The sequence below is a fragment of the Cynocephalus volans genome, chromosome 1 (assembly GCF_027409185.1).
Source record: "Cynocephalus volans isolate mCynVol1 chromosome 1, mCynVol1.pri, whole genome shotgun sequence".
Lineage (NCBI taxonomy): Eukaryota > Metazoa > Chordata > Mammalia > Dermoptera > Cynocephalidae > Cynocephalus > Cynocephalus volans.
In genome coordinates this window covers 58,973,485-58,986,353 of record NC_084460.1, presented here as the reverse complement: position 1 = coordinate 58,986,353, position 12,869 = coordinate 58,973,485, and the positions used below count along the sequence as shown (strand labels likewise).

At 52.2% G+C, this 12,869-nt stretch overlaps 1 protein-coding gene across 3 annotated transcripts in view; it reads left to right on the top strand.

The window, feature by feature from the left end:
• PCBP3 (poly(rC) binding protein 3) overlaps window positions 1-12,869 on the top strand; it is a 277,037-nt gene that overhangs the window by 235,998 nt on the left and 28,170 nt on the right. For all 3 annotated transcript variants that reach the window (XM_063092050.1, XM_063092058.1, XM_063092040.1), the window contains 3 exons: window positions 6,563-6,694; window positions 7,530-7,658; window positions 10,932-11,006. In XM_063092050.1, coding sequence (XP_062948120.1) covers window positions 6,563-6,694; window positions 7,530-7,658; window positions 10,932-11,006 — 336 coding nt within the window. The remainder of the gene's footprint in view (window positions 1-6,562; window positions 6,695-7,529; window positions 7,659-10,931; window positions 11,007-12,869) is intronic.

Sequence of the window (12,869 nt, the reverse complement as noted above, 5' to 3'; positions counted from 1 at the left end):
TATCCTGGGGTCTAGGACTTGATAGCATATTGGTAGTTGGTAAGACTGAGGGCAGTGGCTGCTATTTGGAATAATCTAAGAATGGTATTAGAATGAGTGTGTTCTGACCCAATAGCTATCATAAAGTGGGGAGAAAAGAGAAAAGGGGCCGTTAGGAGTGGATGACAACCAGGGGTCTGTAGAAAATAAGAGGAAGAAGGACTGTTAGCAAGCAGATAAAAAACAGCAGAAATTAGGCAGGGGTCTTGGTGTGACATCTGAGGTGGGGACTGTCTGTTGTCCATGGTCACCAGCTTGCAATGAAGGTCTTGGATCACCTGCCTATTTCTGGAGAATGGCTACTTCTAGAGGATCTCTGAGAAACTCAGTTTGAGGTCCCCTGGTGGAGTAACTTTCCAGTTGTGTGGAATTCTGAATTGCTGTTTTAACTGTGAAGTGTGTGGCCAAGGATTGACTGCCTGGAGTTGCAGTGTTGTGTTTGTTGTTAAGAGTTGGGTAGTGAGGCTCCTTCCAGTGAGATTTAAGAGAAGCTTTTCTTTGATTTTTCTTCCAATAGACAACATCTCCTGTTTGAAGATCATGAAGAGGACATTTGGGAGATTTTGTGGGATAGCACCTTAACCTGCTGGTGGTAGGCAGGGCACAGGGAGGTCCTTGCACTGTTTTGCCATCTCTGCCTGCAGCAGACACAGTTTGGCATCAAGGTGGAATCCCTAAAGGCATGGGCCCTCCAGTTGCCAACCCAAAGGGGATAACTGAGGTGTCCCCACAGGAGTGGCCTGCACAGCCATAGGGCTAGTAGGAGTACCTGAGGCCAAGGGACTCTGAGAGTTTTGATAATTTTAATTTAAAGATGTCATTGGTTCTTTCAGTTTTTCTAAAAGATTGTGGATGATGAGGACAGTGTAGTTTTTGAGTGAGGGTAACCACTCACTGAGGTCTTTTATAATGGCTCTGTGAAGTGTGCGCCTTGACATTGGATGTAAAAGTTTGTACGCTCCAGGTTGGAAACAGAATCAAGCAGATTCTTAGCAACTTTAAGAGCTGTAGTTTTTCAGAAAGGAAAACCTTCAACCCATCCTGAAAATAGACATATAATAACTAAAACATATTCAAACCCCATGGATGGCAGAAGCTGGATTAAGCCCATCTGAAGGTGCTCACAGGGCCCGTGAGGTCTTGGTCCTGGGCCACGCCTCACCTCCAGGATCGTGTTGTTGATATGCAACATGTGGCCTGAAATAGCCTCAGATGTTTTTATAAAGTTTCCCACCAATGTGGATTTAAGATGCTCACCAATTGTCTATTCCATGATGAGCAGTTTCATGGACTGACCTAGCTTAATATCCATTTGAAATCATCTGGTACCACACACAGCTATCGAGAAAACCAGAGATTGAGTGACGGGGACAGCCACATTTTCTCCAGCCTTCCTTTTCAACATCAGGAACTAAATGCTGGTATTTTGTAATGGCCTCTATGAATGCCTCCAGAGATCTATCCTTTGAGGGTTTAGATAGAAACATAACCTTTGTTAAAGAAGCTCACTTGGCATAATGATCTGCTAGAGCATTTCCTTCAAATTTGTGTTATCTCCTTTGGTGTTGGCCTCAGTCTTTATTATCAGCACCTCTCTAGGAAGTACAAGTGTATCTAAGAGTTCCTTAATGCCCTGTTCATGTTGCATAGGGTTCTAGCAGGGGTGAGAAACCCCTTTGTTTCTAAAGCTTCCCAATGTCCCGGCTGCCCCAGAAGCACGCCTGCCATCTGTGCATATGTACACTCGGGCCTTTGACTGGTTTACAAGCACTGGTCAGTGCAGCAAGTTCTGCCGTCAGCTACCTCAGGGAGGGGACTGTGTTCCAAAGGAGAGCTTAGATTAGTTGTAGCACCATAGTCTGCTAGGGCTGTCATAACAAAATGCCACAGGCTGGGCAGCATGAGCAGCAGACGTTGATTCTCTCACAGTTCTGGAGGCTGGACGTGCAAGATCAAGGTGCCATGAGGGTTGCTTTCTCTTGAAGCTTCTCTCGTCTTGCAGATGGCCTTCTTCTCACTGTGTCCTCACATGGCCTTTTCTATGTGTGTGTCTTTGTCCTAACTCCTCTTCTTATAAGGACACTAGTCAGATTGGATTAGGGCCCATTCTGATGACCTTATTTTACCTTGATTACCTCTGTGAAGGCCCCATCTATCAATACAGTCACATTGGGGATTCGGACTTCAACATGTGAACTTTAGAGGAACAGCTCAGCCCATAGCACATGCCTTGCTTGAGGACCTCCAGTCTCAGTTTTGAGGTATAGTGTTAGGTCAGAGTGCTCAGCAAGAGTCTGCTGAGGCTGAGAGCAAGTAGATGGAACCCTTTTCACAGGCCTCCCTGTTATCTGAGCAAAATAGGAAATCATCTGTATGTTGTATCAGAACTAAGTCACCAGGGAGACTTAGGTCTTTTAAGTCTTGATTGAGGACCTGGGGAAAGAAGGAGGGGAATTCAGCGGCCCCCAGGGCGTGACTGTCCAGGTGTACTGTTGTCCTCCCTAGGGGAAAGAAGCAAGGTATTGACTCACCCAGTACTGAGACACACTGGGAAAGGCAGAATGCAGGTCCACTGCAATGAAGCAGGTGGCTTCCAGAGGGGTTGATGACAGGACAGTGTTTCGGTTAAGTCTGCCAGGAAGTGGGGGACAACAATTTTGTCAATGTCACCCATCCGCTGTCTTTGCTGGCAGGCCAGGCATGTACCAGGGCCAGGCGGGCATGAAAAGACATGCATCTTCCCTGTGCAGGCTTAAGTGCTTCCTCTCCTTCTGGAGCAAGGGGACAGGGGAGCTCTGGTACTACTTTAGTAGAGCCTGTCTGAAACTTAATAGGTGCTGCTGCAGTTATTTTGCCTATATCAGTAGAATTTCCAGCCCACTGAGTGTCGGGCACAATGGCAAGGTCATTATCTGGGGTCTGTGTCCAACATAAAGAGGAGGCAAAGGTGCACTCAGAGCAGACACAACTTGCTTGTGAATGGAGGCACCTCAGGAAACAGTCTCTGATGTACATTTAAGGTTACCATTCCATTTTCAAGGGTGTCACAGCAGGATGGATGTTTTCCAGACAGGGTCCGAGAGTTAAAGACTGTGAAATAAGAAGCGAAAATCTGCAGGTTATTTGAAATACTCCTGCGTGTGGGTGGTTGAGTAAAGTTGGCAGGTTTGACGTGGACAGAGTAGCCCCATGTCCATCAGAGATTGATGGGGACGGTCATCGATACCCTTAGTTTATTCGCCCTGAGGGTTAAGGTTGTGGCAGGATGCTGGGCACTCTTTTCCAGTCTCAGGGCACTCTCACTGATCTGAACTGAGAGCATCTCCTTTGTCTCGGTTTTTCTTTCTTAAAATGGGATCATAGCTGCAAACAGCCTTGTCAGAAGCTGGCAGGTTGGGGAATGCTGGGCAGTGAATCTGTTTGCACCCTGTCTCCTCTTTTCTCCAGAGCCCTCAGAATGTGCTGCCAGGCACCGTAGTTCAGCTAAAGGGCTGTTCTCATTCTAATTGCTGTTTTCAAATTAGGCTTAACTCTATGGACTAGGTGGGACCAAAGGGCTGCTCTCACATCAGCACCATCTTTTACTCCTGAATGTTGGCAGGTGTTCTGTAATCTGTTCTATAAGTTCCCGATAGTTTCATCTTTTCTCTTTTTGCATGATTGGTCTAGTCAATTTTTACTGGAAATGTTTTATATGTGGCTTTGAGGAGACTTTGCCTTCCTTTGGGGTCTTTTTTTGACCCTCAGTCTTATTCGTGGAAAGAGAGTCAGGTTGATATAGTTCAGGTAACCCTGGGTCATATGTACCCAAAAGAATTCTAAGTTCTTCTCTTGATAGTTGCTGCTCTCATCTGGGTTTAGGGAAATCCTTATATTATAGCTCTTAATTCAGCTCTGGTTTAAGGTTTAAATTCTGCAGTTGCCTATATTCCTGGCTCATGGTGGGATGGATTTTTACAGGCACCTGGTACTTGGGGGTCTTAGGAGAGTTGTTGGAAAGATCGGGGGTGGAGTCGATGAAGGAGACAGATGGAAAGGACATGGGGAAGGGGCAAGCTGAATGTGGGGAAGCCAGAGGATTGATGGGGAGGGCTAATGAGACCCAAGTCTGGTAGGTTGTTGCCAAAGTCTCTCAAGTTGCTTATTAGCTTTGCCAAAGAATCTTTCAGTCAGCCTCTTTATAAAAATCAAAAAATGCTGCCTATTGGACCTGAGAAATATTTTTTCCCTTCTTTTTTAAGGCACCTCTCAAAGGAGCAATTCTGTCAAGCCAGATGCTCCCCAGGGTGGCCACTGACAGCAAAAATCACCCTTGGTGAAGAGATGCTGTTTAGAAAGACAGGTGCAAGGTTTAGCATGGAGGTGAAAATGCATTCAAGAAGGATTTTTTCCTGCAGGAGGGGAGGATTTAGACTCAGACCACCCTGCAAGCACCAGGAAGGTTCGCAAGGATGGAGTGATTATGTGCCCTACGTCTTGGCCACCTCCAAACACAGAGCCTCCCTCAGCCCCAGCAGGTGGAAAGCCAGAGGGCATACTCTCTCTGGGTCAGAAGCACAGCCTTGTCCAGTTTCGTTGGTGACTCAAAGCAAAGCTCTTCCAGGTGGACACTGGAGCAGTGAGAACCACAGACCCACCAGCCTGCGAGCTCAGACCACAGGCCAGTGGTTCTCTTCTGTGACAGGTGCCACACAAGGCCATCACACACAGCCAGCAAAGGGATGAAAAGGAGCGGCCACTGACAATGCCAAATAAAGAGGGACCAATACCAAAACCCAGGCATGAAACAGATAAACAGCCGAGGAGCTCGGCACAGAGGGCAGAGTCCCCGCCTGTGTGGACGCCCATGTCCTCACAAGGTGCAGGGCTGCTGTGTGCCACAGCAGTGACAGGCAGTGCCCATGGGCCTCTGTGGGGCCTCTCCAACAAGTGGAAATAAACAAGGCTGTCCAACAAGACCAAACAGAGGCAGGTTATTAGGAGCTGGCCATGGCAAGGGGTCGGCTACCATCACCTGCGTAGGCAGACACTTTATAGAGGAAGCTTATCTCAGACAAGTGGAAGGGCTTCAGGTTTGTATGCCCTGGAAGCGGCTCACTAGGAGAGGGGCGTCCAGGGGGTGGTTTAGGTGTGAATACCTGGCCTTTTCTGGTTGGTTCTGAGTCTTTGGCTGAATCCTGACCATTCTGGGCTGTCACTGCAGAGGCTGTAATCACAGCCTGTGTGGCCTGGCTGACGTCCACTTGTATGTGCAGTCTCAGCGTCCCGCCCACACGTGGCTGCCTCCCTGCATTGTCTGGGTGCAGCTCCTCTCCCCCCATCCAGTCCTACGAGGAACAAAACCCCAGAGGCTTCCCCAGGGTTTCCATGCGGTACAGTCATAAGGCCACAGTCTCTTGGCAACTTCCTTGTCTCTAACCCTGTTCATGAAAGCCCCTTAGGGGGACTCCCTGCTCTCCCAGCCAGCTCTCCTCTGACCCCGGCGGTCTGCTGCAGGGACACCTTCTCTTCCTCCTCCATCTCTCTGCTCCTCCTGGATGTGGCACTTTGGGAATCATCTGTCAAGTTATTTTCCATAAGCTTGATATTTCCAGAAGGAAAATTGGCATTGTTTGGTGGAGAGTAAATTGTGTCACCATGAGTCATAACCTGGGATTGATGACAGGCACAAAGCTGTGAGGGTCGCACACAGTGCAGGTAGAAAGCCTGTCTATGCATGCTGCAGTGGCCTCTGGCCTCCATGCAGCCCTGGCTTCCTCACAGTTGGGATGCTCCCTGTGGGGATGGCTGTAGGTGCCACCCACCCCAGTAAGTCACAAGCCCGAACCCTAAGCCCAGCTCTGTCTCCTGAGCATCAGAACCATGAGCCAAGCAATCTGACTGCCCAAGCAGGCCAGGTCCAATCCCACCCCTCATCTTACCCTTTGCTGTCCCCTCTCCTTTCTGGGATAGTGACACATCTCCATTCCCCAGGCTGGACACCTGGACATCCTAGTCTGTCACCCCACCATCTCTTCCCCTACATCCCGGCCTCAGCTGAGCCTGGGGCATCAGACACAGCCCCCCACCAGTCTCCCACTTCAATTGTCCCCTTTCCTTAAACCAGCGTTCACACTTCATGTGTCAGCCCTGCAGGTCTTCACAACAAAGGTCAGCCCTGAGTCCGTTCATCCTCTCTGTCATCTCCTGTCCCCAGCTCCCCTGCAGTGCGGTGACTGCCCTGCCTTGGGTGGGTGGTGTGAGTGCCTGGTGTGTGCAAGGCCCCTTCCTGCCCATCTGGCCAACATCTCCTTGTCCACCCTGAGCCTGACCTGGCCTTGAGGTCTCTACTGTGTCCCTCTCTATGCAGAGGGGCTCTGCAAGCAACTCTGGATGTGGCTGGACAAGCAGAGGTGACACAGCCACCTCTGACCCCTCTTCTTGGCCTGCATCCCAGACACTTCCTCTTGGCCTGCATCTTTGTTCACTGGTGTGTACTGAGGATGGAGTGTTGGCCAACACGTGTGTCTTTCTTCCTCCCTAGGACATTATCAACTCCATGAGCAACAGCCCTGCCACCAGCAAGCCCCCTGTGACACTGAGGCTGGTGGTGCCCGCCAGCCAGTGTGGGTCCCTGATTGGCAAAGGTGGCTCCAAGATCAAGGAGATCAGGGAGGTAACAGGACCTTCCCCAGCCCCAGTCAAGGTGGAGTCTCCAGCAGGCACGAACATCCCGGGGTGGCCTTATGAGCATAACCTGCTATGTCTGCAAGCGCCAGATCCTGCCACAGGAAGCTTACAATAGGGACAAACAATCCAATAAGCAAATAGCAACTGGGGACCGCCCATTGCATCGTGCAGCACAGAGGCCCTGCTGGGGAGGGCAGGGAAGGACCGGGCCTCCAGGCATTGCAGCCGTGATGCCCAGACGTGTGGCTTGGTTTCCACCCCCAGAAGGTGTCCGCCTCAGCATCCACAGGTCTCAGCTCCTGGGGATGACACCAAGCCGTCACCCTGTCCCAGCTGGATGGGTTTGCACAAGGTGTGGATCTTATGTTCACACGAAAGCCTGAGGAGGGTAGCCGCCCCCATCTGGACTCCTGCCCCACAGCTAGAATCCATCTTTCTCTGTGACCTAAAACTGCAGAGGAAATAGAATTCCACATTTTTGAAGAGTCATTCCATCTCCCTGCAAACACCCCCTCCTCACGTTGCCCACCCCCTCTAGCATTGCTTGCTGGGATGGAAAGACACCTGCCCCAGGATATCAGGATGCTCCTGAGGGAGCGTGCAGAGGACTGGCATGGAGGGAGGTGCCGGGACAGCCTCAAGGTGGTGGGATGGGGGAGGGGGTGCATCTTGCGCCAGCTTGACCAGTTGAGGCACATTTGCACTGAAGAATTCTCAAAGTGCAACTGCCTCGGCCGCCTCCCCAAAATTAGGAAGCCCGGCTGGTCCTACGCAGCCTCCATACGCTCTGCCCTTCCCCTTCCAATGTCTATTTGCTCTAGTCCACAGGTGCCCAGGTCCAGGTGGCCGGGGATATGCTACCCAACTCCACAGAGCGGGCGGTGACCATCTCGGGGACCCCAGACGCCATCATCCAGTGCGTCAAGCAGATCTGTGTGGTCATGCTGGAGGTACAGTCCGTCTGTGCATCGTGGGCTGGCACATGCCCCAGCTGCCCCTTGCCCTGCGCTGGCCCCGCCCTGGGTGTGGCTTCCTAGCACCGTCAGCAAGGGCTCAGGTGCCTAGGTCCTGAGAATTCATGCGGTCAGGGCAGTATGGGGGCTAGACATCCGGAGCGTGGTCTGGGTCCCTAACCCAGAGAACAGTGCCGTGTAGGGGCACTGTGGGGAGGGGTGGCTGCTGGCCTCAGCCCTTGCGCCATGAATGCCAACTCAGGTGGGTCCATAATCTTCACTGGGGAGAGAGTGTGGAGAGCGGCAAGCCCCTTCGCTTCTGGGCCTAGATGAGAAGAGGATTTTCAGGAAAGAGTTGGAGCCTGGGAAGTGGAGCCCATCCACATTGGAGACGGAGCTTGCAGGGCTGAGGGGTAAAGAGGAGGCCCTTCTGCACTCACCATGTCTGCAGATGGTGGCAAGGATCTGCCACCAAGGTGCAAAGGGCAGAGTTTAGGAAAAACATTAAAAAACACCCCAAACATAGAAATAGAGATAAGCAACCAAGAAGATTAAAATAGAGAAGCAAAGAAGATACAGCTGAGCAAGAAAAGCCTCTCGAGATTTTGGGAAGGAAAGAAACACCCTGAAACTTAAATTCCACTGATACCCAAATGAAGGAAAATTCATAAAGCTGTCAACAGTTGGTGGTCTTTCCTGCAGCTGAAATGAGGTCACCCTTCCTCAGACAGTAGGCTATGATGGCCGCCACCTCCGTGCTTCCCACAGGAACCTGAGCTTGTTAGGCAGCTGTCAGTTGTCTCTCTGTCACACTTGGCTACGTGTTCAAACCCCATGTTTAACTGTCTAAAATGTTTTTGCAGTTTTTACTTTCCTGAAGTATGATATTGTGAAGTCAAAAATATTTTTCAATTATAGCATTTCTAGGAAGAGGAAAAAAAGGTAAAAAAAGAAAAAATTAGTTTTCAAAATATTCCTATTCTGAAATTTTTCCCGTACACTGGTCAGGGTGACAGTGCGATGCTGGTCCAAGTTCTCCGTTCAGTCTCCCCAGCCAGTGGAACAAGGATGCCCCACGGCTGGGCCGTGTGGCAGTGGTGAGTGGCCTGTGGAGAAGGAGCAAGGAGCACACGCCTTTCTGTGTAGTGGGGGCGGCACCTTTGCCATGGCAGTTAAGGGTATGGATGGTTCTGCGAGGGAAACAGCCTCCCTCCATCCCTAGTAGGGGTGGAGGGCTAGCTGTGCAGAACAGAACAACATGGGACCCTGTCAGGGTCCTAAATGCAGTTGCCACAGCCCCCGTGGAAGCAGGCTGGGCGCAGCTGTGGGTGCTGTTGCCCAGGGCAGTTGCTGGAGCTTCCCGTCTCCTTCCCACAGCTGTGAGGGGTGAGATGATGAGTGTGACATGCAGACGTCAGTGACAAGCGTTGGCCTGGCTGCAATGCCATTTCTCATCCCGTCACACAGCTCTCACACCTACCTATGAGCAGTCAGGCCCATTTTCCAGAGGAGTAAATGGAAAAGTAAAACAAAGGGGCTGTAGAGACCCTCCTCGTCCCTCAGAGGACTTTGGAGCTCGGTTAGGGGTGTGCCTCATGCCATGAAATTATGGAAGGAGTGCCACCTGGGATGCAGACACGTCCCACAGGCCTGTGAAGTACACGAGTGTCTGCACGGACGCCACCCTCCGGCCCCAGCACCTCCTGCGCCCCAGCTCCATCAGAGGATGCACATCAGAGTCAGCACGCCACCGTAGGAGTAGGGGAGCTGCAGGGCAGGGGTGGCGGCCCAAGGCTGAGGCTCTCACAGAGCTTGGTGATGGATGCAGTAGATGCAGTAACAATGGGCGACTCTTGTTAACACTCTGTTTAGTCACGTTTCTCAGCGACAGACCTGGAGTCTGTGAAACCACAGTGAGCCCCAGTTTGCACAGGGGTGTTTGGAGGCACTTGGTCATAACCACAGGAATGCTGAAGATGGCCTTCCCTGGGAGCCCAGCCTGGGTCAGCTCACAGTCCTGCCTGGCAGCCCCTTCCCCCGCTTTCAACAAGGTCAGGCAGCATGGCCTGCCTGGGCTGCGAAGTCAATGCTGCCACCCACGCTGCTGAACTGTCCCCCCCATCACTGCATTTTGAGTGTGAGGAGCACCCCCAGGTCACAGTTAAGGGCCAAGGGTCAGCTTACCCAGAGTGGGCGGTGGCCCTGGAACTCCCAACAAGGAAAGGCTGCCCTCACTGGCACAGCTCCCAGGCTCTGGCCTCCCCATCTCAGGCATGGAACTCCAGATTCGCTTTCCTGCTCCCATGGGAGACAACAACTCGGAACCAGGAGGGGCTGATCACCTCTGACCAAGAAGAAGAAAGCATTAGGTTGAAAATTCTGCTATTTGAGAATATTGATCCTTTGTTTTAGACACAGAAAAATCAGGGGAAATTATAGCAAGTCTCGTTATGACTGTGGAATATTTTATTTGGAGTCTGTAAGCTTTTTTAAAAATGGTTTTTTTAATAGTGAAATTGGGTGTTTATAAGTTCTCTGTGATCTCTATTGACTGTCACCACAGGCTGAGCAAAGCCCTTTGGGGCGTTGGGCATAAATTCCCACGGTGGCCTTGTGGGCGAGGCTCTGCTTTTCCCAGAGGATTTAAGAGCGAGTTTCTAAGGACACAGGGCTGTCACGCCTGTGTCACCTCAGCCTTGTCGGCCTTGCTGGTGCTGCCTGCATCCTGGCAGGGCTGCATCATGAGGAAGGGCCAGCAGCAGTGTGAGCAAGCTCTGCAGGAGCTTACCTGGGCAGCAGCCAGCGCTTCCCCAGCAGGGTCCCTGACAGGTTACCCTCCCAGCTGGCCTCCGTACGGGACTGACACTCCACATAGCCACAAGCTGCCATGTCCTGCCAGGGTTGAGCCACAGGGGTGTGTTGAGGGTGGGTGGTTACTCTGAGGAGCGTGGCCACCAAGGTCTGGCAAACCAGAGCTCTGGGCTTGGCAGGGAGGAGCCCCCTGGAGTAAACATTGTGCAGATGCAGGATTCACCCTTCCCGCCACGTGTTCTGCAAGGGATGGCATTCCTCTGCTTCCTGGTGGTGTGGACTGTGTCCCCATCCCCTGGCACTGTGGCGGCCATGATGCCCTTGTGGCCTCAGCCCAGTCTGGGGGCTTGGGGAGGGTGGGCCGGCGCAGCAGGGGGTGGGCTCGGGAAGGTGGCCTCCCCACTGCCACGCTACGAAGCTGCTCTAACCTCTCTCTCCCTCTCCTATCCCTTTTCCTAGTCCCCACCGAAAGGTGCCACCATTCCCTACCGCCCAAAGCCCGCCTCCACCCCTGTCATTTTTGCAGGTGGTCAGGTAAGAGCCGACCCGCTCGCGGCCTCCACTGCCAACCTCAGCCTTTTACTGCAGCACCCGCCGCTGCCCGTTAGTGCACTCAGGTTTTCTTGCCTTCTCACGTGCACGTCTCCCACCCCACTGCACGCTGGGCACAGAGCTCTCCTGGCCCACACCGGGCACTGGGGGCAGGGGGTCATGGGGGGCCAGTGTTGGGAACGGTGTCCTACAAGACAGGATGGACCCTCCAATTCATGTGCACACCTGGTTCTACCCGGGCAACACCTGCCCACATCTAGTTCTTGGATGTTTTCAAGAAGCTTAAATAGTCAGGGGCAGGGGCATTCTAGGTGACTTTACAGCTCATGCTGGAAGCAAGTAGGACTGTTAGAAGTAGGCTCTCATGTTCCCCTGAAACACATGTCCCCAAACTCCCAAGCTGCTCACATGGAAGGGAAGAGGCCCTGCTGAGTGAGCCCGCCCTACCTCTCACTGGGCAGAGGAGCTTGTGCTTGCAGCCGGCACTGGCCTGGCAGGGCCTCTAGAGGAGAGGAGCCCTGACCAGCTTCCTCACAGTGTCACATCCTGTCATTGGGCAGTGGGGAGCAACCTCAGGGTCACTGCAGCCCATCTGCAGCAGACAGACTTTGAAAAGTCCAGCCAGGGGTTGGCCTGGAAGAGCTCTGTGTCCAGTCAGCCGTGACGTGTGTGTTTGTTCAAGGGAGAGTTGAGACAGAGGCTTCCCCAAGGTGACCCCAAGCAGGGGAGAACAGGCACGAGGTTTTCTTTATCATTAAAAACAGAGAGAGAAGGCAAATGAAACTTTTCCTCATTTTTTCTAATGATGTAAAGGAATCTTATCAGATCTTCCCATGTCGGGTGGAGCGACAGGGAGTCTGCTTCCATTTTTTCAGTGCTGGGACATGGTGAGGTGACACAGCAGCTGGCATGTGGCTGGCATGGGTCACAGCTGCGGGGCACTCTCTGCAGCCGTGCTTTCTCCCCAGCCTGCCTTGTACTGCAGGTCTGCCCTGCTGTGGGCAAAGAACCCACACGTGCACCCGCCACCCTCACAGCTGCTCCAGGACATGGCACACCCCCTTTTTACAGGTCAGAAATCTGGGCCCAGAGAGGCAAGAGACTTGCCAGGCCTCAGCCCCTGAGGCACCTGGGATGACCCTTGCACCTCGCCAGCCTCAGGGAGCACAGGGCACACAGCATCACAGAGCTGGAGAAGTCCTTGTTCAAAAATCCGTGTCTATTGCCTTTCCCCCAAAATTCATCTTAGTTAGAAGGTTAGTAACCTGCGTGGACTCCACCTTAATGTTTAAACAGATCCATGGTGATATCGTGGTAAAATGTGGGATTTTATCCAAAAAGAAGGTGTCTTTATACACACAAATGTGGAGTCTGTAAAGCTGCATGGATTGAGGGCAGGAGCTGCAACAGGGGAACTCTGGTCAGCATCCCCTGGTCCCATCCCGGCTCATCTCTCTACTTGTGAAACAGGCAGTAGCACCAACCTCTCCAGTTACAGTAGCTGGAAGCCACTGTGCCATGAGCATTTGTGCCCTAGGCTGTCACTAAAATGTCAGCCTTTATAGAGCCCAGCACCTGTGCCCTTGGCAGTCTGGTTTGGCTAGTGGTTAGTCTGGCTGAGTGTTGGGAGACAGAGTCACATGGGAGTCACTTCTGCACGCAAGTAACCCAGGAGAGGAGTGAGAATATACACTCAGAAGTGAGGGAGTGATAGATGGCCTGAGAATCTAGCCCTGCTTTATTTCTGTCAAATTGGATTAGTCAAGGACTGTAAAGATGCCTGTCAGAGTGGGCGCCCCCCACATGGCTGGCCACGGTGTTCCCACTGCAGAGCAGGCAGCTTCT